The sequence below is a fragment of the Netta rufina genome (genome assembly GCF_964035555.1).
Source record: "Netta rufina genome assembly, chromosome: 5".
Lineage (NCBI taxonomy): Eukaryota > Metazoa > Chordata > Aves > Anseriformes > Anatidae > Netta > Netta rufina.
The window spans coordinates 46,676,779-46,700,693 of NC_140128.1; the positions used below are offsets into that span (position 1 = coordinate 46,676,779).

Sequence of the window (23,915 nt, forward strand, 5' to 3'; positions counted from 1 at the left end):
GGGATCTCGTCCATTATTCAGCCGGAGCTCGGTGACTTCATGGCTTTTATTACCTTTTTATGTTCTTTAGCAACTCTCTGTTGTGCAGCAGCGTGCTCCCGCAGACCTGCTAGGTCACATTCTAGGCTGGAGGCATCTCCTGGAGGTTGCCCTCAGCTGCTTTTTCAGTCATCACTAAAAGCGTGCCTTCGGATGCAGGGGTTAGGGACGAGTTATGTCTCAGTCTGGGGGTTGTCTTCCTGCTGACACAAGGTAAAATAGACCACACTTGCTCTTTTCTTGGCCTCAGCCTGGTTTTGGGGCTTGTTTTAGGACATCTGTAGGTGTTCCAGGCTGCTTCTGAGAGGCAGCAGCAGCCGAGTTACCTGTCGTGGTCACTGCTTCTGCCCTGGGGGCGTGGTTTTGCTGAAGGCAGCCTCATGCATCGTTTCACGCAGTTTTGATCCACGTTTTTTCGTATTTCTGGAGTTAATTTGGAGAATCTTCTCATTTTTCCCCCAATTACTTGAATTCAGCTTCTGGAAAGAAGCTGGCTTCTGCCACTGCGGTGGTTTAATCCCTCCCATCACTCCGATAAGCCTTTTATTTCCTTTATGCATATCGACAGGCTGGAGCGCTTTGGACGCTAGCCAGTCTGATGTGTGTTACTGGCTGGCAGGACTTGGGGGGATTTCAGAGGGGTTTGTTGTAGTGCAGTGTCATCAGCAACAACATACTGGAGGATCACAGGCTTAGAAATGTCTTCACTTTTAGAATCCTGTGACGGTGCAAAATGAAATTACGACACGAAGGGGCTTCGCTGCTGTAATGCAATAAAGAGAATTTCAGGGGACGGTGGTGGTGCTTTGGGACAGTCCTGGTTGTGTAGTCCTCTTGTATTTCAAATGACATTCGTGCCTCTTTTCCTTCCCTTCTCATAGAAGGCTGCAAGTCTCTGGACCAGCTGAACCTCACAATCCCCGTGGCAGGGCACCCCGCGTCGCCTGCCCACCCGCTCTCAGGATGCCCTGTACCCAGCGTGCCGCCAGCTGCAGAACCCGTTCCTCACCTGCAGACCCCCAACTCCGACCCTCAGACCATGGCCCGGGAATGTCCACAGAGCTCCAAGCCTCCCAGCGGCTCCAAATCCGGCCTCCGAAACACCACGGGCTGCCTCCACGCCTCCGACAGCAAGGCGGCGGGCGGCCACGGCCACCCAAAGCAGCAGCGCATCAGCCGGCGACGGGCCACCAACGGCTGGATACCCGTCGGCACAGCCTGCGAGAAGGCCGTCTACGTCGTGGTAGGTGTCTGTGGAGCACGGATTTCTCGTTCGCTTTGTTGTTTTCCTCATCTATTTTTCTCCAAATCCATTTGAGCATCTTCATATTACTGAGGTCATAGAGGTTTGGGGTCTTGCTCCACGGTAAAGGTGGTCGCTTGATGTCTTCTAAAACCTCCTGGACACGTTGTGAGTCAGCAGCCCTTTGGCTGGGCTTTGAGGCCAGGCTGTTGGCTCTGTTTTTCTCGCACACCCTGCATTGCCTTGCGTGACGGGAGGTTTGGAAAGGAAGGAAAACCTGCTGCTCCTGTGCTGGCATCAGCCGAAATGCTGTGGTGATGAACACTCTGGCATTTATGAGGGTGGCACCCATGAGTCCGTCTTACAGAGATCATCTGCAGCTTCTTCCTCCTGGGTTAGGTCAACACTGAGAAAATAAGGGATGGTTTAGCCTTGCTCTAAGATCTGTTGTCCAAAGGTAGCTCCTGTAAGCTTGTTCAGTAACCGTCAGCAGTAAGGAGAGCCGTGGCCTGGGCAGACACATCTGTGATGCCACTTGGTGTGATGGCACAACCTTGAGCTGCTGTGAGCATCACCCAGGTTTGTAGTTTCAGCTCTCAGAGCTGCATACAGGTAGCAAGGGCTGTAGGAGGACAAAGCCTGTGGAAGCTGGAGATGGGCCTCTTTCACCCCTCACTCACGCTGTAACATGTTGAGAGGGGCAGCACACCATGAATCTCCTGAAGTCCCTGCACAGAATGCTTCCCATTTTGCTTGGACAATCTGGCAGAAGGCTAAACCCATCCTGCTCGGGCATTCTGAACTCAGTTTTCAGAGCAAAAATTAAAAAATAAAGCTCACGGTCCTAAAAGCAATCCTTTTGTAACATGAGCAGGTGCTAAGGAAATGCCAGCAGCCTTGTTACAGAAAGCTTTACGCCGCTGCCTCGCTGCCGCTGCCTCGCTTCTGCTGCCTGCCTTGTTCGTGTGAAATATTTCATTTTTTATTTGCTTTCTTTCGATGTTTATATCAAAGAAGCACAGAGCATTCAAAATACACCTAGCTTCCAGTGCCTTCGGATATGAAGAAAATGCACAAGTAGGCAGATAAAGTGATGGTTTCTCTGAAGGAGGGTCTTTTTTGCAGAATTGAAGGAGCAATTGTTCTTGGTTTAATTTGAAATAAGAGTATTAATTTCACAGATGCATGCTTTTGTGAGACTTGCTGTCCGGTTGGTGAGCTGTTCCTTCCTGCCAGCACAACACAGGAGGAATAGTTGTGTTTTATCTCGTGTTCTGTTTGAAAACGGTGGCCACAAATGACCTGCAAGCACTTGGATGCTATTCCCTACTGAACTTTCTTTACCTAGGAATGCCCCGAGTAATTATTTTGACCTGGTCTTTGCTTTCGTAAACCAACACAGTGGGAAAAGGGATGCCGGGGGCGGTCTTATGGTGATGACTTCTCTTGGAGTGGAAGCACTTAACTTGTCTAAGCCTACTGAGAGCTTTTAGTTCACAGCAGGACCAGAGAATTCTTGGATCGAGACAGCAAACAATAAACTAACTTTTTGCCTGTATGCTTGGGCTGCTTTTTCTTCTGTGTGCCAATGCTGTAGAATGAACCTGAGCCAGCTGTTCGCAAGAGCTATCAGGCTGTGGAGAGAGACGGGGAGATTATCCGGGTACGAGACACCGTCCTCTTGAAATCAGGACCCAGGAAGAAATCGATGCCGTACGTTGCGAAGATATCGGCTCTGTGGGAAGACCCCAAAACAGGTACTGTGCCAAAAGAGTACGTTTTTGCTTCCCTGCTTGACAGATGAGGAACTGGGGAGGCGACGGATCTCGGAAGAGCTGCAGGCTCGTTAGGCTACTCCGCTGCTGCCAGGTTGGGTGACAGGGGAGGAGATTAGCTCCGTGGGTTTTGTTCAGACTGTTCCAGGAGCTGAAATGCTCTTTAATCACTAGCCTGGGACTGCTAATCAAAATCTTCCTGGTCGTGAAAGCACATAATATCAGCCAAGTGCACATCTTAGCAATGATCTCCTTTATTATTCCATTGCAGCAAACATCTGGGGAGCTGCTGTTTACTCAAACGCCAGCAGACACGTGGGCAGGGAGTTGGTGTGGAGCACGGCTTATCTGCAGAGGCTCTGATAGCACCCAAGTAGGGGTGGGGATGGGAGCAGTGTGCTTTTGGTGTTCAGGTCCTGAATCTGCCCGCTGAGGGCTGAGCTTAGGAAGCTATGTCAAGTGTTGCAAAGTGCAGCTCTTGCTTAAAAGGAAGAAGGGCAAAAAAAAATAATGTATTTTGTAAAAAGTAATAGTGTGTGGTGAGGCCAGGCTCGGTTGTGCCATCCAGCAACAGCGATTCTGGTGGTGATGTGGGAGGTCACGCTGCAAGCTTTGGATGAGGATCTCCTCCAACCCCTGAGCTGCAATGGAAACTTTTTTTTTTTTTTTAGGGAAATGCTTGATTTTTGTGCGTAGCCCACCTCTTTGTGACAATGTAATGCAAGTAGAAGGGGGTGAAGGTGTGATGGGAAAGCAACGTGACTGACTCGGTGCAGCTCCTTGCTGTAACAAAAGGACACCTAGTTCAGCATGAAATATTTATCACGGCACAGCTGCCTCTACACGAGCGCCATGGAAATGAAAGGGAGGAAGCTGGATATTAGTGGGAAAACACTGTGACAGCACTGAGCCTTGACATTCTGCAATAAATCTTCTTGCAGGGGAGCTGATGATGAGCCTCCTGTGGTATTACAGACCGGAGCACACTCAGGGAGGCCGTAACCCCAGTATGCACCAGGTGAGCCACCCGGACGCGAAACTAGAGGCCGGGGCACGTCTATATTTTTGTGAGAAGAGGGGATTAGCCTGAGGATCCTCCTGCATGCCTGGGTGGCCTCAAACTTAGGGGGCTGAGCTGCCGTGTGGAGGAAAACGGAGCTGTCTCTTGGCGGCGGCGCAGCTGTTGCCAGATGTGCGGAGCGGCGCTGCCCTACCCACGGGTTTTCCCCGGTCTGCTGTCGTATGTGGAAGCTCTGGGCTGTGACAGAAGCTGCTGCGTCTTTCTCGTGGCTGCCTCTGGTAAATTTTAATGTTTCTCTGCTTAATCGGAGAAAATCCTGAGCGCTAAGTGAAAACTTGTTTTGACTTCTGCTTTAGGAGTAAGGAGGAGTGAGTTTATATTGAATCAGGATGAGGAGCCTCTCTGAAAAGGGTTTTCTGATTCACACCGAAACGTGGCGCTTGATGCAGAAACTCCCACTGAAATTCTGCAATTTTGATTATGCAGGATGTCTGAGTAGATAAGTCACGTGGTGCCTTTTTATCATAAAAATCCCTGAATCTGCTTCTTCGGCTCTGGAAATGTGTTTGTTTTGTGCAGAAATGCGGATGCATCATCCACCCCTGTTTAAATTTATGACAAGAACTGGACTGATTTGAGGATGTTGTGCCAGAGTTAATAGAGTTCACTTCTAAGAAGAAAAATGTGTGAATCACTATGACTTCATGCCTTGTTCTGCTTTGCTTGGACTAGTGTCGGGTGGCAGAACACGCTGTTTTTAAACCAGGAAGGAAGAATTTACTGCTGTTTTCAACCCATTGAAATCCTTGATGCCTTTTTTCATTTAAATAAAATTGTAATGGTGTGAGAGAACAGGACTGGAGAACAGCCAGGGAATTGTACCTGCCTGACGTGCAGGGCAGAGAGGAGTTTCTAAACCAAAATATGCTACCTCATAGCTTCCTGGTCTGTAAATGAAGCGAGAATGCATCCAGTTGCATTTTAGTGTAGGGAGAGAGCCAGTAGTCTGGTTAGGAGGAACTGAGCCACTTTTCTGCACACCTGCTTAATTATACAAGCCTTGAAATGAGAGATTGCCATGCGGGCTGAGTAACTGCGATGGGCTTGCCAAAGATGACTCAGATCATTTTGATGTAAGGAGTAGACCAAAACCTCAACGTGCAGAAGTGAGGTGTGGCATTTTCAGTTTCTCTGATTAAGCCTGGCCCCAAATGGTGACCCTGGTTTGAGTCTTCCCTTCCAGCCTGCTTCCCTGGGGCTGTGAGCAGAAGCAAAGCCTGCAGGTAACGCTTCCAGCCTTGTGCAGAGCATCTGTATTACTACAGATCATCTCTGCTGATCTAACCACATCTGAAATTCTTTAAAACGGCTCCGTCTGGGTTGCCCCGTGTCTAACCAATCCTGCCTGCTACAGAGCCAAGTTTCCTAAATTACCCTGGGAGAAGAGGCTATTGCTACTTCCCTCACTAAAACAGCCTTTTAAATTGGATTAGGATGAAGAAATGGTAGCAAAGGAATGGGTTGCTTTATCTTTGATATAGAAATGGATTAGAAAGACTCTGAGAGTGTGTCACAGGCCATTAGGTAAGACAGCAAAGTGCTATTCAAACTCTGTTTCTACTCTTAGCTGTACAAATGAACGGGAAGGGTTTCCAGCACAGGAAAGGGACATGAATGAAGAACATCCCTCATCCCTAGGAGCTCAGAGGAACGTGTGGGTTTAACCTCCTGCCTGCAGAAGCATTGCCCACCGGGTTTTCTGCATGTGGTCTGAAGGCTCCTTTCTTGTGGACCCTGTACAAAGTCAGGTTTAGGATAAGCTGGAGCAAAAGCAACCTCTTGCAGGGCCACAAGACACCTGCAAAGTGTCTGACTTATTTGAAATACTGGCTCTAAAGAGCACCTGCTATGAGCATGCTGTGATAGCCTTCTCTTTGAGGTGATGGGTGAAGGAGTGGGGCTGGCCCTGCCTCCCTGCAGCTCCTGGCCAGCTGGGTGACCGCCTCCTTCCTTCTCTCGCAGAATGAGATCTTTGCATCCCGGCATCAGGACGAAAACAGTGTTGCCTGCATAGAGGAGAAGTGCTACGTGCTGACCTTTGCAGAGTACTGCAGGTAGGTGGTGCTCTTAACTTGCTGCTGTTCCTGAGACCTGTGTCTGTCTCCAGCTCTTGTCACTCTTTCCATTTCCAGCCATCACCCAGCAGAACCTCCCCTGCCCTACAAGCTTTGGTCCAGGTGGAGCTGGATGAGCTGCACTCACTCTCCATACAAGTTTGGTATTGGGGTCTGGGAGCACTTCTTCCATGCCAGGCTCATTACATATCTCATCGTTTTGTGTATGAGATATGCTTTAAGGGGCTTACAAATGTTTGTACTTGTATGATCTTGGTACCACAGCATGTGGACGTCTGTTAGAGGACAGTGCAGGAAAACCCATAATGATGGACCTAGTTCAGTGGTAAATTCAAACTGAGCAAGGCTGGAAGTCATCTTATATGGTGGTCCCTCTGGTATATGGATGTCCTAGTTAGCTCAAATGCCTGCTGATCAGCTTTTGTCAGTGTTGCTACTGGATCCTAGCAGTCGTGCCTGCAGATTTGGGTGTTCTGGGTCGCTTGGAGTAGTGACTAAAGCACTTACAGTTAAACTTGTGCTGGTTGAATGGAAACTCGGTCAGTAAGAATTTCAGAGCATCCATATTCCATTTTGCCATCCTTGGTTGTATGGATGAGCAGAGCAGAACGGAAACAGGGATTGAATGGGCACACAAGTCCGTAACGCAAAATAGTGCTTGAAATGTCTTCAGTTTTGCTGGCTGTACATGTATGTTGTTGACTTTGGAGTCTTACCACAGAGGGCATGTTTAAGTCCTGCAGCTCTCTTCTTTGTCCTCCTGCTCCTAGCCTAAGGCTACGCTGTTTGAATTTCTAAAACCAAACTTTTCCAAACTCATTTTAAACTAAATTTTGTTCTTTCTTTTGAAAACTAAAAACCAACCTAGGGCTTTGGACTCAAACAGCTCATTTCGCTCCTAACAGTCTGCTCTTCTGGAACAGCTGTTGGCAGGGTTTTTTTGTGTGTGTGCTGCTGTGGGTAAGGTTACCTTTGAGCTAAGTTCCCTGAAGGCATCCTGAATTCATCCTTTGCCTGTGCGGAAGTCTGACAAAGACATAAAGGTTTTCAGAAGCCAAGAAGTAGCTCTTAAGTGATTTAGGTGTTGTGGACTGCTCGAGCTAGCTCTGATCAGCTGTGAGATGGCTTTTGTCCTTGGACACTTTTACCCAAAGGATTTACTAATGCAGGCTGCAAAATCTAGTCTGTACCATAGGCTTTTGCAAAAGGGTTATTAATGTATCCTGGACAGGAACAGCTGAGCACCTAGAACAGGGGATTTTCTTGCTCTGGATAAGAATCCGAGAAGTGCTAGTGCAGATGATGGCATGAAGCTGTTGCTTTCTTGTTACTTTTACCTGGTGTGAAAGACTCGGCAGGTTTATCCCTGACCACAGCCAGGCTGTGTGACTTGCCATGCTGCAGGCAGCTTCTTCAGCCTAGATGCAGGTAGCACGGTTGGTGTTTGAAACATGCATGTGTAAGGAACATGCACATATCCAGTGTTTGGCATGAAGCTGAACTGGCTTGAGTGCTCACAAAATGATGTTCTTTTTTGTTAGAGGTTGTCTCAGGAGCTTGTCTGAGCTCCTCCAGGATCACTCTAGTAGGTGCACAGGGCATTCAGTCATGGGGACCTGATTTAATGGGTGATGGTGGTGGTAGGGGGACGGTTGGACAGATGATCTTGGAGCCCTTTCCCAACCTTAATGATTCTGTGACCTGAAGCCAGCTCTTTGCTGTTTTGTGCACCTGACTTTGTGTGGATGCCTGTTAGGCAAAATGTTGGAGTGCAGCTCGGCTAGACAAATGTTTTCTTCTAGACAGAAAGCCTTGTCACTTACTCGGAGAGTTGGGGTGGCTCTAAAATGTTGCAGGAGGTACTATTTATTTGCCTGTAACAGGCACAGTTTGAAAAGCTGTGTCTGACCCTGCCCTCATCGTACCCAGCCCCTTTGTGTCCATCCAATGCTCTGATGTATAAGACTTTTCCAGGGCTAATTAACAAAAACAAGGCCAAAGTAGTAACAACAAGGTGGATTAATTGCAATCATCTTTCATACTGTGTGGAACCTGCCAGTGTAGAGAGCAAAACCAACGTGTCACTTTGTACAGTTCGGTGTAGGATCAAAAGCGAGAGCTGTGTCACCCTATTGAGCAAAGGTGACAGCTCCCCATGCTCCTTATCCTTGGGCAGCCACGCTCATGGTCTCCAGTTAGAAAGACTGACACAAACAGTGAAAATTGTGTGGTGAGAGATGAAGGGAGTCCACGCTAACTCTTCCAATGTCGTTGCGTTGCAGATTTTGTGCCTTGGCAAAGCGTCGAGTCGAAGGGATCCCTGGCAGGAAAACCATTATGGTTCCTCCCTCGGAAGAGTACTCCACGCCTCTGCACCGCAAGGTGCCCGAGGACACTGACCCCGAGCTGGTTTTCCTCTGTCGTCACGTCTACGACTTCAGACACGGGCGCATCCTGAAGAACCCGCAGTAGTGCAGCCCTGCAGTGGGACCGCGGTGAGGGGCGAGCGGCACCGGAGAGCCGACAGCGGGCTGGCAGCCTGGGACATGCGTGCGCTCGTGGCGACTCACCTCGTGCTGCTTGCAGAGCAGAGCGCCCAGCGCTCTTTCCTCGGATTGAACAGCGCGCGCGGGAGCAGATCCCTGCGGAGGAAGGCAGCAGTTGAAAGCACAGCACTTCGTTAAAAGCATAAATGAAAATATATACGTATAAAATAAATATATGTATATAGATATAGGTACTTGCATATGTAAATCTATATCTATATATGTATCTAGAGATGCATATATTGGGAGGAGGGGGTTGTAGGGGATAAAAGCCAGTAAGCTGAATCCAGAGCCATCGTTGGTGGGGACGGTGGGAAGGTGCAGGAGGGATGCTGTGGTGTGTTGGATGAATCAAGCTGTGATAGTTCTGTGGTTTTCATGCCCTGATGTGTAGTGGGAGGACTGAGACCGGTTCCTTGGCAGAGCGCAGGAGTCTCCTCTGTCCCACAGGGAAGAGGGAAGGTTCCTGGTGAGCGAGAGCTCCCCCGAAATACAACAGTTGCTTTTGAAGCTACCTGGATGCAGGGTGGCGTTGTGTCATGCTTGAATTGGTTTTGCTCCATCAGGGGGAAGAGGTAGCCTCTCCCCCCACCCCTTTTTTCCCCTCCTAATCTCTCTCTTCTCCTCACCTTTTTAAGAGGCGTTCTGCGATTCACCACCCGGACTAAGGCTTGGCAGCCAGGCTAGGAAATCTGCTCCAGCTCAGAGGCAGAGAGGGAGCCGGCAGGATTTACCTCCCAGTGTGGCATTGCAGAGAGCCATGCATCTGTCCTAGGTGCCCTTCCCTGAAGGATCACGCATCCCATAAGGCGCGCTGCCAGCAGGCATGCATTGCTCTGGAGCTGGGAGCACACAAAGTGGGCTCCGTTGGTGAAAACCACGTTTTCTCCTCTCTTCTGAGCATTGCTCTTGCTCTGATGGTGCAGAGGGCTGTAGCGATAGAAGTGGGTTTACTCCTTTCTTCCCAGTTTGTTTTTCTGTAATGTCTTTTAACCCCACGTCTTCAATGTGAAGCTAGGCACCTGGGGGGAGAAATGGCAAACACTCTGAGTGGTTTTTGGCTTTTTTTCCTTAGCCCCCTTTTATGGCACTGTTGTAACCCTGGGTGTCCCACTGAAGCCACCAGCAGAGCTGTCCCAGTGCTGCCTTGCAGCTTCCCCTCATCTCCAAACCCCTCCTGTCATCCGAGCGAGCTCACCAAAGTGGCTTTGTGGCTCCTGAAAGGACCTGAGTACTGGGAAGGGCTTGCACTGACAGATGCAGCCCACGCCCCGCAAATATTTTTTGCCTCTTGCCTTACGTGTATAGATCCTAGATAGACTTTAGTTTATCTTCAACGCAAGCTGTCGGAGTTGATCCTAAAGCAAACCAAAGGACGGTGTAACAGAGTCCGCCGAGTCAGCCTCGCCAAGCTGGGATCCGTGTCGAGATTGCACTAATGGGAAGGATGAGGAGCAACGCCGTGTCGGCTGGAGCCGCTCCCGTGAGCTAGGGATCTGCATCTTTCTGCTTTTTGGGGGGGCTTCCGAACTCACGTTAAATGGTGGAAGCACTGAAACTGCTTTCACGTCATCCTGTCGGTGGAAGCGACGCTACCTGCACTGCCTGCTGCCCTGGTGGGAGCGGCATCGGCTCGCTCTGGCGGCTGCACGCCCAGAAGGAAAACCCCATGGCATTGAATCCGTGACGTGGGCATAGCTTGTTAACCAGGAGGTCTCCAGAGATTTGCTCTACATACCAAAGAGGGGAACGTGTCTTGAAGAAGAAGACGTAAGAGGAGATGACAAGAGCTGGCACCCACCACAGGGGACAGCAAGGCACCCGTCTCCCTGCTGCTGGTGGACGATTCCTGCTCGGTGTTGCAGAAGGTGCTGGAAAAGCCCCGTTGTTCTTGCCAAGGGGCAAACACCCTGCTCTAGGACATCTGACCCTAGGTGCGTAGGCGAGAATCCACGGGAGAAGCATCTCCCTGATACCTCAAGATACTGTTAGTGTCAAAGTAATTGCTCAGATTTCTCCCTAACAATTAGCTTGGGCACTGGTGGTCTCTTGGAAGGACACAGCTGGGCTGCCCGTGCAGCGGCGCTGCTGGGATAGGATTTGGGAGCGCTGCTGGGGCTCTCGGGTGACCGAAAATGCCATGGGGAGGGGGGCCAGGAGGTGTCAGAGAAAGTGTTCCCTGCTGCTGCTGGGTGGGAGGGCGCTGGAGAAGCAGAGCTGCTCCTGCCCATCACGATAGAGGGGATCGTGGCCACCCAGCACACGGGGAGCAGAGCAGCTGCGCCCTCGGGCCGTGGCCGCACGGTGCCAGCCAGGGAGGACACGGGGAGCCCTAAATGCACGTGCTGGCCTCGGCAGGGGCGCTGCTGCCACCCGGCCCGGAGCAGGCAAGCTGCCTGCAGCCACCTCCCTCTAGCACAAGTGCCATCGGACGCAGGATGCTCCAAGACCCACTTGCCAGGCCAACCCTGAGCATTGCTGCACAGTCAGGGAAGGGTTTGAAACCCAGCCTTGGAAACCACAGTAACTCGATGAAATTCCTTCTTCTGACCCCTCTCCCCCCCCCCCGCTCCCATCTTTGTCCTGGCTCCTCTCCAGGCAGAAGAGAAGTTGCGCTTGCCCTGGGCTTGGAAGGGGCTCTGCTCCGTGTCCGGAGAGGACAAATCCCGACTCTTCTCATGTTAGAACCTGCTTCAGGCCAAGAACATTGTTTGAGATTCACGTGGTTGCTTATGCTGTTGTGCAAACAGCATGTAAATGAATCGAAATGTCTTATCCATAATGAAAATATTTCATGCTTTTTTAATCTATTAGATATGGAAATATTTTTTGAAACTGAAAATGCAGCCGGTAGAATTTAAATTGAAACGTAATACATGTAAAATATATTTTAGTTGATAATTTTGTAAAATGCACTTTTTTTGTGTCTCTTCCCTGGTTTCCCAGATCTGTATTTCAGTGTTTACAGATGGAATGAGAACATTCCCTATACCCTCCTTCTGTGAGAAAGATATATTAGAAGTAATTCTTAAAAAATAAATTTGAAAAATCGTATTGATTTAGAAAACAAAATCAGTGCAACGCTGTTCTTCTTCTTGCCCAAGCTTTTCAAGATGGGTACCTGCGGGGTGCAGGACTTGAAGAGCCTGGAGGGTGCTGATGGGAGAGTGAGTTTTGGTGCTTGGGGCTGTCCCTGGAGGACGGGGTCCCCATCCTGGCTGGGACACAGCCCCAAAATGAACGGCCGGTGAGGCTCCTTGTGAAAACGGAGTGAGAGCATGGAGGATCGGCCAGGGGGGTGAATTTTTTATTTTATTTCCAGTCTGCTCTCAACAGCTGCTGTCATAGGAATAGTTAAGTCTGCCTTTCAGAAGGGGAAGGTGTTAGTGGCAAAGGCTGTCTCCACAGGCTTGGGGTGTTAGCCCGTGCTTTAGAAGCGCTTTAGGAGCATTTTGAGAGGTTGGTTTGAGAAAAGCATTCCCCACGGAGCGTCACCTCTACAAGCCAACAGTCCACTCGGCAGCATTTCTGCCAGCCCAGCAGCGTCCCCGCCCCATGGCACCAGACGCGTGCATGCTGAGGACAGGTCCAACGAACTGTATCGCCTCCGTGGACATCCCCAAAAGGCATGAGGGGGATCCCAAGCGGGTGTAAGTGCTGAGAGGAATGAGGTAACCCACCTGAAGCCACACAGTGGGGTCAGCACTTCTGTGAGGAGCAGGATCTGGCGGAAACCCTCCGTGCATCCGAACGCAGGTGAGTGCAGGCTGAAGGTGCTGAGCTCGGGTGCTTGCAGCAAGCAGCAGGTCCTGGGGGTAAGGCCAAAATGATTCTGCCTGGACAGCGGTGGGAAGCAGCTCTGCAAGCAAAACACTGGCAAAAAGCTGCTGCCAAAGCTGCTCGCCCCAAAATTGTGGCATTTGGTGTCAGGTTTTGGTGCCCTCTGCATCCACAGAGCTCCAGGCGCAGAGCAGTGGGGAGGAGCCGTGGTTTAGCTCTTGGCTGGGTGGCTGGCCCTTGGAATGGGTTATTTCTATAAATAATACCGTGTTTTAATTAGAGCTGGACCCTTGCGTGCCTGGGAAGGGGGAGAAATGAGCTCTGGGAACAAAATGAGCAGGATGAAAAAGTGACGGCTGGTACCAATGCTGGATTAGCTCCTAATTATAGAGAGGGGAGTGAGCGGCGAGCGTGGTTTGTGGCATGAATGCAGATGGGCTGGGCATGGGTACAGCAGCCTTGAAACACAGGGCAGCAGCGCAACGGGGTTTTGCACTTGTCTCTTGCCCCAAGATTGCCTCAAAAGGGAGATTTTGAGATTGCCCTGTTGGTGGGAGCAGGGTATGGATGCGCGCAGGTAGGGCCACCGCTCCCACCACCTTAAGCAGCCACCTTGCCGCCCTGCCAGCCTCATTAGCCCATTTTCATTAAGTTCCTGGTCTGACATCTTCGTGGGATTAGGGTTTGGTTTTGTTTTTTTGCCAGAGGATCTTTGCTTTTTTTGATTTCCCTGCCCATCACCGTTAATGAGGAGCCCTCTTACCATGCTGCTCCCTGTGGGGAGCTGTGGAAGGGTTAAGCACTAACCTGGAGGAGTGGATAAAAATGAGAAAATTTGGGCTGAAAAGGGAAAACCTTCTTGATAATGAAGTGCAGTTGGCTGCGAATTATCTCCCATGGGGAGAAAGGAGCTCATCCTGGGACATTTAAATTTGCAAGCCAGTGTGGGGTGAGCAGGCGTGATGTGCCTGACCCCGGATTTTTGCTAAAGACCCACTCGAAACTTTGAAGTTGTGCTTGGTGCACGTAGAGTGCCAGGGCTGAAACCCTGAGACATCAGCAGTGGGGTGGCCAAAATGTGCTCTGTGCACACCCTCTACCTCTACAGCTGCTGCGCTTTGCCAGGCAGTGTTGATGTCTCCCAGGGGTCGATTTAAAATAAAAGAAAAATTGAGAAGAATTTTCTATCCCAGCTCTTCATGCACAGTGAGCTGAAAAGCTGTGATTAACGTCAAAGAAAAATTGATTTATTGTTGAAATTGGCTACCCAAGGAGCTGCGCCGAGGGCATCCAGCACTCCTGGGGCTAGCGTTGAATGAATTTGGGCTCTTGTGCCCTCACGACAGTGATGAAGGTAATGGGCACGGGCTCCTTGCAGGTTTCATCTGCCCTGGCTTCCACACGTGGTGTCCAGAGGTGGGCTGCTGGGGTGATTTTGGTGCTTGGGGCTGCAGCCACCTGCAGGGTGAGGCTTGGCACTGGAACAGGCATGCTGGAGGGGCGGGAGGTGTTACAAAGCCCATACGTAGGCTGGGGAATTAAAATCCGTGCAGAAGAAGGGGACTGCAGAGGAAGAGGGGTGGCTCACTGCAGCCTTGGGGTGTTGGTGCACCTGCTCACCCCATGGCTCAGGGCTGTGTTTTGGGGCAGCTCCTTGCCAGGGGAGGCACCGGGGGGCTCCTGGCACAAGCTTCTGCAGTTGCTTCCCTACGGGCTTCATCGCTGCCTTCATCCCCCTGGAGCAGAAGCAGAGCAGCTCTCGGTGTCTGCTCCGGTTACCGAAGTATCTTCCCACCTGAAGCAAAAGCCACAAGCTCCGTGGCTGTGTTTAACCACTGCCTGAATGCTGCTAATTGTCACCGGCTGTAGCGGTGCCAAAGCTCACCCCAGTCAAGAGACGGGAGCGATTTCGGCCGTGGCGTTCACACGATGGAGCGCTCGGCTTGGTCCCGTGCAAGCGGCTGCCAAGCAACGAGCAGCACCCAGACCTGAATAAAAACCCAGCTCAGCCTGTGTTGTTTGTCCCCGCTGAAGCCCTTCCTCACCCCGCAAAGCTGTTTTTCCAGAGATACCGAGTTGGGTGGTGCAGGAGGGCATCTCCTGCGGGAAGACAGCAGCAGGAAGGTAGCGCATCCCCTTCAGCCCCAGGGAAAGGAGGCTGCAGGGTGGGGACCAGCTGAACCACGCTGCTCCGGTCTCCTGCAAACCCCAGAAATTCAGCCAAATCTGCCCTTTTAAAGTTATTCCTCCCTGTAATGGCAGCAGGGTGTTCAAACAGTGGGTTGAGGGCACACGTGCTGTTTCAATTACTCTTGTTCTTCCAAACACTAGTCTAAAATACAGGTTAAGAGCTCTGCATGCTCCTGGGGGAGATTTTGGGGCAGGCATCCCCTGCCAACCCACCTCTTCTTTCCAGCAAGTCGTCTTTCCTTCCTTGCTGGAAAACTCCTACCTGTGCTATCAGCACATTCGACACGGGACGGGGCCGTGTGCGTGGCCACCAAAGGAGCCCCCAGCACGACACAAATCTGCAGCACAGCTCTGTGCTGATGGAGGTAATTAATCAGAATCTATTGAAATTATCAGAATTAATCAGTAATTTATCAGAAATGCCACGATGGCAGATAACACGAGGCTGAGGAGCTGTTGTGGGAGCAAGTGTGGCGTTCGTGTCACTTGTTGCTATAGGGATGGGACGGCTTTTCCGCCGGAGCCTCTAGTGAGAGCAGCTAATCCATTTCTAAGTGGAAAGGATATTTAATAAAGGAAACAATTTAAATGGGATTTACACAATACACTGCGTGGAAGCACCATTTATTCTGCAGCTTTGTATTTAATTTTCGTATCTCCGTAAACCTCTTCGGAGTGCTCTGTAGGAACGAGCGGCGCTTGGAGCGGGTTCGGCTGCCCAATAATTCTTAGCCTGTTGGTTTGTGTTTACCCTACGGGGGAAGCACACAGCATATGATGATAAGCCAGGAGGGGCAGGGTGATGCCTGCAGGTGTTGGCTGGGCACCGCCTGACCCTTGCCCAAAATTAATTCTGTTTTTAGAGAGGCATGTCGCACACCTCGCTGCAGGTAGTGCTCTGCTTGTCTGCGCTGACTTCACAGAAAAGGGAAAAGAAAGCAGCCCCTGTGCAAGCATCTCTTAAACGCCAGGCAGGTTGCTAGAAGCAGTTTTCTTTGTTGCTCTGAGTTTTCTCTGCTCATGTAAATAACACAGTTCGCAAGGCGGTGTGCTAGGCAGCAATGGCAGTACCAGGCATGTTGAGTGTTTGATGAATGAGATGGTTGCGGAAAACCTGGCGGGGTTTCCCCTTGGGAAGTGGTTTGGGACTGTTCCTGAAGCATTTCTGCTTTCCACAGCGGGGACGTCGTGGTTTGGAAAACATCAAGTGCGCTGGGAAAGAGTGGGTAAGAAACCTTTTCTCCTTTCCTCTCCAAAAGGTGAACTCCCCATATGCCTTCGTGCCACGATTCAGGCTCCCTGGGTTTTCTCCTGTGACATAAACATAATGTTTTTTTAATTATTTTTATTATTTTTTTTTAATATGTAGAGTTCGAAAACCCTGTCTGTAGCAGCACATCTTTTCAAAGCACTGAGCATGCTTTTGGCAGTGCCTGAACCCGGCGATCAAAACGTGGGGCACTGGGTGCAGGAAGGACCACGTGCGTGCGCCATGGGGCTATGCCTGGGGCCAAGAATATGAAATTCTCCAAGGGATGAAGCTCTAAATTGCTCAAAATTGAGGGTGACCTCGCGACTAAATGCTTCCCCTCCATCCCAGGCTGGGATGGGGTGGTGGAGATGTTTCTTCTTTTCCAAGCGCAGCTCCCAAATCCTCCCCTTTTGTATCGGAGCTGGAGTGCAGCAAATAAGTAGGGTTGAGTTAATACCACACTGTATAATTACAGTCTATAAAGAGGGAATTATATGGCATGTTAGTGCCATTTATTTTACCGTATTAGCTGCTGTCGTGCACACAAATGAGCATGGTTGGGTTTTGTTCTCGCCTCCCTGCAAGATGAAAGCCGAAACGCCTGCTGTGAATGGATTTCCTAAAGGGAGCGGGGACGCCCCGGGAGCTGCTCGAATGCCCGGTGCCAGCAACCCTGCAGGCGTGTGGGGCTGTAAACACGGGGCTGAAAAAGCAGCAGGGCTTCCCTGCAAAGCCAACTCTGTTTCCAGAGTCTTCATCCAGCAACAAGAAGAGACGCTCCCGACTTTGATTTATTTTATTTTTTTTCTGATATTTGAGAAAGTTGGCTTGCAATTTAAATTCCCTCCTTTGCAAGCATTTTCATGAGAAACTGTGATTTGAGGAGGATGACTGTGGGCCTTCAGGAGAACAAACAACTTTTGCACGGCCTGAGGGTTGTAGTGAGCATGGTGTGGAGGATTAGGGCATCCCGAAGCAAGACATGGGGCAGCGTGGGGCCGCAGTGCAGAAAGCATCCTCTGCTCCATGCAAGATGTCCCCAGTGGGCACAGCCCCTGGGATGGACCATTGCAGAGGGAAGGTGCTGTTATAATCTTGTAATAAACCCATGTGGAAAAGGATTTCTTTGTTAAAGGGTCAGACCCCTGGTCCTCCATCTTCTAGTGTGAGAATTGTAATGCCTGTGTTAGATTCCTAATCATTTTTTTCTAAAATCTGGGGAAAAAAAAAATGCGCTATTTTAGTTATTTATAGATGGGGGAAGACAGTCTCCAGTGCTTTTCTGAAGAAAGACCAATTTCTCCATGGTAAGGAAGCAAGGGGAAGCAGATTTACTTATTTATTTTATTGCTCTTGACATTTCCTTTAAAATTATCCAGATGGGATGGATGGAGTCCTGGAGTTCTTGCTCAAGTCACTTCTGCTGCTTTGCCTAATTAAAACAGCACATGCTCTCTAACAGTTCATTTTTCAGGAGATGAAGCTTTCTCTCTTCTGTTTCCCGCTACCCAGATCCTGAGCTACCTCCTTCATTTTCCACTCTTGAATGCTCATATCCGACCCCATCTTTATGCTGACACATTTGCAAGGAGAAAACCCGTGCCTGCCAAGCACCTCGAGACCTGCACGATGCTCTCAGCCACTCCGGTGAGGACCACCCAGCAACTCAGGGGATGTTAATCATGTTGAGGAATACCCTGCTTAATGGAGCTGTCTTGGTAAAACAGGTGGGCTTTGGGGGGCTCAGTTGGCTTTTAGTTGGCTGTGCTTTAGTTGGGGGCTCGAGGACAAGTTCCTTCTTAATTCCAGCTTGAGCCTCTCTTTCTTTTAACTTACACCTAGCATTTCTCATCTCCCAGTACCCATCACTATCACTGTCCAACCTCCCTCTCGAACAAATTTCCTGGGGCAAAGCATCCAGTTTGCAGGCTGTTCCTTGCTCCCGATACATGAAAGGACATTGCAAATGAAAATAGCTACCCATTTGACCTCAGCCCTACTTTCCTGCCTTGTGGTAATAATTTCTGGCATCAGAGATGAGATGCTGCAGATTTGGGAGGCGTCAGAGCAGATTCAGTCCTTGCTTTCCTGCCTGTGAAATTAGTTGGCTCACAAAAACATTAGTCATATTCACGCAGCAAGTACTAAAAACTTGCATGCTGGCAAGCCCCCCTGGGCATGGTGAAGTGTCCTAGGCTTTCACTACATCCATTTTGCTCATTTATCCAGGAAAGAAATTGCAATTTCTTACTCTGACATTTGGTTTTGATTTGTTTTATGAAGGAATGTAAGCAATTTCTTTCCTTTCAGACCCAGGAAAGTGTTATTAGGTGCCATGTAGCATTGCCTTCCCTTAACAGATATTTCTGCCTTTCTACCAAGACTTGGGAGGAACATATATAATGAAGAAAGAATATTTCCAACCATCTATCAGGCCGGCATCGGTGAGAACGATGCATTTTCACAAGACAGCCAACCCTTCTGACACTTTTTTCCCACTGGAAATAACGCCCTGTCTGGCACATTTATAGGAGATCTTTAACCCCCAAAAAAGTCATCGACCGAAGATGTGGCAAAGCATAAACCCTCCAGCAATTTTCATTTCTAAGGATCAGTCTTGCTGCTGCAGCATCCCTGCTGTGTGTGGCAGATCACTCAGTGCTGACTCCAAACTTTCCCGGTTATTTAAGCGTGCAAGGCTGGCTGAAGCAGGTAATGAAGCTGGTGGCAATCACTGGAGAGGACTTGCAGGACTCGTAAGTTCATTACAACCCCACAAGAGCTGTTTGGGAGCCTTGGGGAACTGATTATTGTAAAGATGAGCAGACGTACCTAGAATGAGTTTGGAGACTTTGAGACCCTCTGGCAACGTGAGTTTCATAGCTGCACACATTTAATGTGTGTTCGTACTGAAAATTTGATGATAAAGCCACAGCTGGCTGCTGACGTTAGTGATGTCTGATATGTGCACAACTGGTAGGGAGACACAGCCCTGGTCCGGAGGGGCTGGGAGGAGTCTGAGACTGACCAGTGGAGGATGAAGAGCAGAAAAAGGAAGTTTTGGTTTCTACTGCTTAAAATTTTTTGTTCTCTGCATTGGAAGGGCTCCTGCACATTGACCTGCTCTTTTTCAGTAGGCCTGGAAGCCGCTGCCCGCGGCCAGTGCCAGGAAAGCTCTGACTCAGAGCTGCTGTTACTGAAACGCCGGTCCCTGCGCTATTTCTGAACTTCCCCTCACCTCCTGCCCAGCTGGAGCAGATCCGAGCACTGGTGCCTATATGGTGTGTATAGCCCCAGCGGGGAACGTACAGCCTTGCAGCCTGCCCCACAAATTTACTGTCCTTGCAGTCCCGGGGACCTGAGCGTGTTCTTTTCCTTCCTCCAGGCATCAGCACACTGGGAAATTGGCAAAGCCAAGGTGGGACAAGCTGCTGTGGCTTCTACTGACCGTGTGTGGTGGTTGTTTCCTTGCAAAAAGGAACCAAAACTCCTGAAAAGGCTCAGTTCCCAGGCAATTGCACAGTTACGCACAACAGAGCAGGGAAAACGGCATTAAACTCAGCATAAGGTCTTTGCAAGTTCAGCCAGCTGCATATCAATTAATTTGCAGTTGCAAGATAAGCAGATCCTTCAGCACTACATTTTCCTTGAAAATAGTGATTTCTATTACGAGCAAGACAGACCCAGCCTATCATAACAATCTGCTCTGAATTATTTAGCATATTCACCCAGCATGTTTGACTTGTTTTAAAAAGACTTTTTTCCTAGAGAGATAAGAAACTCTGCTTTACATAGAAGCCATTTCACAATCAGCTCACTACACTTATCCACTTCCTTAAGAGGCTTTATTACACTAAATTACTGGATAATCTGTGGACACACAGCCACGATATCAGATCTCTTCTCTTCAAGCTTTGCTTGTTTTGACTTTTGATCTGGAGCTGCTCGTATCGGTCCAAGAGGTCCTATTTTGCCCACATTTACTTGTCACTGTCCTGTCACGCTGCACTGTGCTTGTTTGGAAAGCTGGCATCAGCTCAAGTGGTTGTTCTTGAAAGATTCTTTCTTTTTTTTGCTAAACTTTTTGTTGGGGCCTCATGTGTTCTTACTTTTTGCAGTTTCTCAGCCCAAAGTAAATATCGGATCTTACCCGAAAGACCAGCAGGGCCTTGGCAGGGCATGTGGCAGTGCTTGTGATGACCATCAGTGTTTGATCTCATGCTGAGCTGGAAGGACACGTATGTCCTTCAGTCTTTCTCTCCATCCCCTATAGGAATTGACACTTTCTTTGTTAAGACCATTTCTGTTAGTCAGGGATGAATTGTACAATCTGCTTTAAACCTGAGTGTCACTTTCATAAATGATACTGGGATACAGTGTAATGCAGTTAAATATATAAAGCAATGCGTTATGATGTTGCTTCTCTGCTCATGTGAGTTCTCATCGAGGGGAAAAAAAAAAAAAAAAAAGACTTATTCAACACCAGTTGGTGGTTACCTGGGGGTGGAGGGAACGTGCTCCTAACCCCTTGGTCTGGACAGGCAATGAACTGACGTTTTCTGTTCCTGCTCTCAGGAATGGTCTTTGCTGGGCTGGCAAGAGCAGTCCTGCCACAGATTGCAATGCCAACCCTGTGATCCTAAGGCAAAAGTAAATGGTGGGGTTTGAAAGCAGCTTGAAGAGTGTTGTAAATTATAAAAATCCTATTTTTATATCCTTAAGAAATAAGTAATTGTGGGGAAGAGGCTGCCGTTACACCCCTAGGTAGATGAGGATCACTCTGAGATCTGGCAAAGCATCTCTATGAGCATGGCTATGAGAGTTTTCCTTGTTCCGTTGTGCTGCATATAGCTATGGGATGCAAACAATTTACTGTGACTTGGTGCGGATGAATGTGTCTTCTGCATAGGGACTTTAAGATTCCTACAGATGAAAGGTGCAGTTTAAGTGCAGCCATACTTTACCCATATATAGCAACAACAGCTGGATTTGGTTAATCCATTGGGCATGCTGTAAAGCCTGCCTGTTTTCCCAGGCACTCACAGTGGGGGTGGATTGAGAAGGTTGCTCTGTGCAGAGCTGTAAGTGCTGCTGGTATGGGGGACAAACAGTGCTGTGGGCTGCATGTGCTGTCTGAGTTACAGGAGACACGGATTTTTACGGTGTCTGTGAGATGTCGCTTTTTAAATGTGAAAAAGCAAAGGAACAGACTCTGAAATTTTACATTTGAGTAAGTACAATTTATTCCAGGCAGTGCTGAGGGTAGTTTCTTAACACAATGCTCTACATGCTCCAGCAAGATCCAGTGATAACATCACTGGCTAGTCATTATGCACTAGTCTGGGCTAGGATGACAACTACTGCAGAAATACTTACGTGCAGTGGAGAAACAAGCATCAAAGTTTGTCTAGAGTGCACCATGGAGTCAGCAGATCAATTAGATGAAACAGCATGTCTGCAAGCCTCTTCCTTCCCAAACTGACAGTTTACAATTAGGATCAGTGAGATGCTCACAGATGCAGTCATCAGCAGGCCTTCTGTTTTCTGTGCATCTTATGCGTGGTTCCTGTAATTGTAGCAGAGCCAGAATACATATTTAGTTGGTCAAAATGAGGATCAGTTGCCTTTAGTTATATGGAATAAAGTGACAAAGGTAAACACGTGAGGTTTGAAAGCATCCTGAAAAGGGCTGCCAGTTATTACAAAATCCTTGATATATCTGTAAGAAAGAACTAAACAATTCCATCTCTTGTGCTTTGCAGTACAAGCTTTATAGGCAACTCACAGCAGCCTAAACTTGAGGTTTCTTAGTGACATTTTATGTTTGAAATGTATCTTCTCTGAAGAAATGGATCTCTGAAATATACTCCAGTAGTTCTGGACACTCTGAACATGGTGCTTCTTTTAACTGTTTTGAAGATCAAGTTTATTACCATGCAGAGTGAGCATTAGCCACATTCAGTATAATTTTTTTTATTTTTTTTTTTATCAGTGACATGGGCTTTAGTCCAGCACCACAAATCCTGTATTTTCTTAGCTATGTTGTTTCTATAGAGACTTTGCATCCTAACAAAGATTGTGCTATTAAGACCAATCCTTAAATCAAAGTTTCCTTGCATACCAGGGAGAAAAAATGAACTGACTGACATTTTGGGCCATCTCCTATTTCTAGCAGTCTGGAATATATATTCAGAACTCCTTGGATACCATATGTAACTACTCCAGACCTATAGATATCACAAGTGAATAGAAATAAAGGAGGGCAAGTGGTGCTAGGCTAGCATGCCTTCTAAGAAATAAAAATTTCCCTTGTTTGTTTTGGAAATAGTATTAGTGCCCTTACTAGTGTTTACTGTAATCAGTCTTCTTCTCCGAGATGCAGACTTTCCAAGTAGGTCTGATTCTCATCTCATACATTGGCACACCTTCAGTTTCCACTGGTATCAAGATCAAGATCAGATCCTCGGACCTGTCCTCTGAAATCATATCAGAAATCTGGTAATGCTACAGATTGTGCAGATTTTCAGCTGTGCTGCTGATCACAGTGTAGAATATTCAGTATCTTCCTAAAACGAATGCTGTATTTACATCAAAATAAAACTGTAAAATGTAAAATAATCTAGCTTCAGGCACTTGCACTTCACTACAAATACTTTGTCTGTCTTGGCTGACAAAACACTCTCGGTTTTTGATCAAAGAAAACTAAGCTGTTTTCTTTTGATGTTAAGAAAGCTTTTGACAGAGTCCCTGGAAGACTAGTTAAGAAGCACAAACCTTGTGGTATACTCCGAAAGTGCAATGAAGAAAAATATGCTGAACAATACAAGTATGAAATGATTTCTGCTCTGGAAAGAGCTCCATTTAGAAATTGCATCCTTATGTCTAGTTGAGCATTTACCTGCTGTTCGGGCTGCCTACCTGGCTCCAATTACAAGCCTCTGGTTACAGCTTGTTGCTGCTTTTAGGGTTTGCTTTAGGCGAAGGTGGTGTGAGGAGAGCTTCAGCTCGAGTCATGCAGACAATCTGAAGAGCAAGGCTTGGGGGAAATACCTATGTATTCAGAAATATTTTTCTTTGCCTTCCAGGTGGTGGCACAGCTGTCCTTGGCTTAGACTCCCCTCTGCACAGCACCCAAGAAGCTGCAGAGAGCTCACAAGGTAACTTAAATCACTTTATCTTCCACTTTCAATGCTGAAACTGTGCAATAAAATGTTAAAGGGTTAAACAAAACATGCCATAGCTAATTAATAGTAGTCAGGCTTAATGAAGTATTGGGGAAAATGCAGACTACAGACATCTAATTAAAGCCTGTATCATGCTGCAGAATGACTAAATACAAATGGGGAAGCACTGGGTGTCAAAAGGTGCAGCTTCAGACTCGGTGGGTTTAAAACCCACTCTTTGCACCTCAGTGTTTGTTACAGGAACAGTGTGTGCAGGTAGGGTCTGGGTGCAGAAAACGCAGCCCTGAAGGGTCTGGAAGCCTCCTCTGGTCTACGAGCATCCTCCAAATCTGTCCTGTAGTTCGGAACCAAGCCCAGGGGTGGTTTATTTCCTTAAATGTAATACTTATTATGGGGAGAGGAGAGCGTGGGATGTTCGTGCACCCTAAAAACTGCGCCTGCCCTGAGTGAGGCACTCAGGAACCGAGGAACGCGGTGGGGCTGCAGCCCTGACTGGAAGGGCGGCGGCGGCCGGCTCTGGGCTCCCGTCCCTCACGGAGCCGCCTGAAGGGACCGGAGGACACCCTCCGAGGCTCCCTGCCCGCTCCCCCGTGAGGGGAAGAAGGAGGCAGGGATGGAGAGAAGGGGGAAGGACGGGCGCGGGGCGGGGACGCCGCGAAATGGCCGCCGCCTCCGCCGGCCCCCTGCCCGCCCCGCGCGGCCGTCACTGCCGGCGGCTGCCCCGCCTCAGCCCCCTTCCACGGTGCCGGC

The 23,915-nt window shown here is 48.8% G+C and overlaps 1 protein-coding gene across 1 annotated transcript in view; it reads left to right on the forward strand.

Annotated features, from left to right (window-relative positions):
- BAHD1 (bromo adjacent homology domain containing 1) overlaps nt 1-9,627 on the forward strand; it is a 34,457-nt gene extending 24,830 nt beyond the window's left edge. The window contains exons 3-7 of the mRNA XM_084288220.1: nt 921-1,282; nt 2,880-3,039; nt 3,999-4,075; nt 6,101-6,192; nt 8,496-9,627. Of these exons, the coding sequence (XP_084144346.1) occupies nt 921-1,282; nt 2,880-3,039; nt 3,999-4,075; nt 6,101-6,192; nt 8,496-8,685 (881 nt within the window). The 3' untranslated portion in view covers nt 8,686-9,627. The remainder of the gene's footprint in view (nt 1-920; nt 1,283-2,879; nt 3,040-3,998; nt 4,076-6,100; nt 6,193-8,495) is intronic.
- Nucleotides 9,628-23,915: the final 14,288 nt, after the last annotated feature.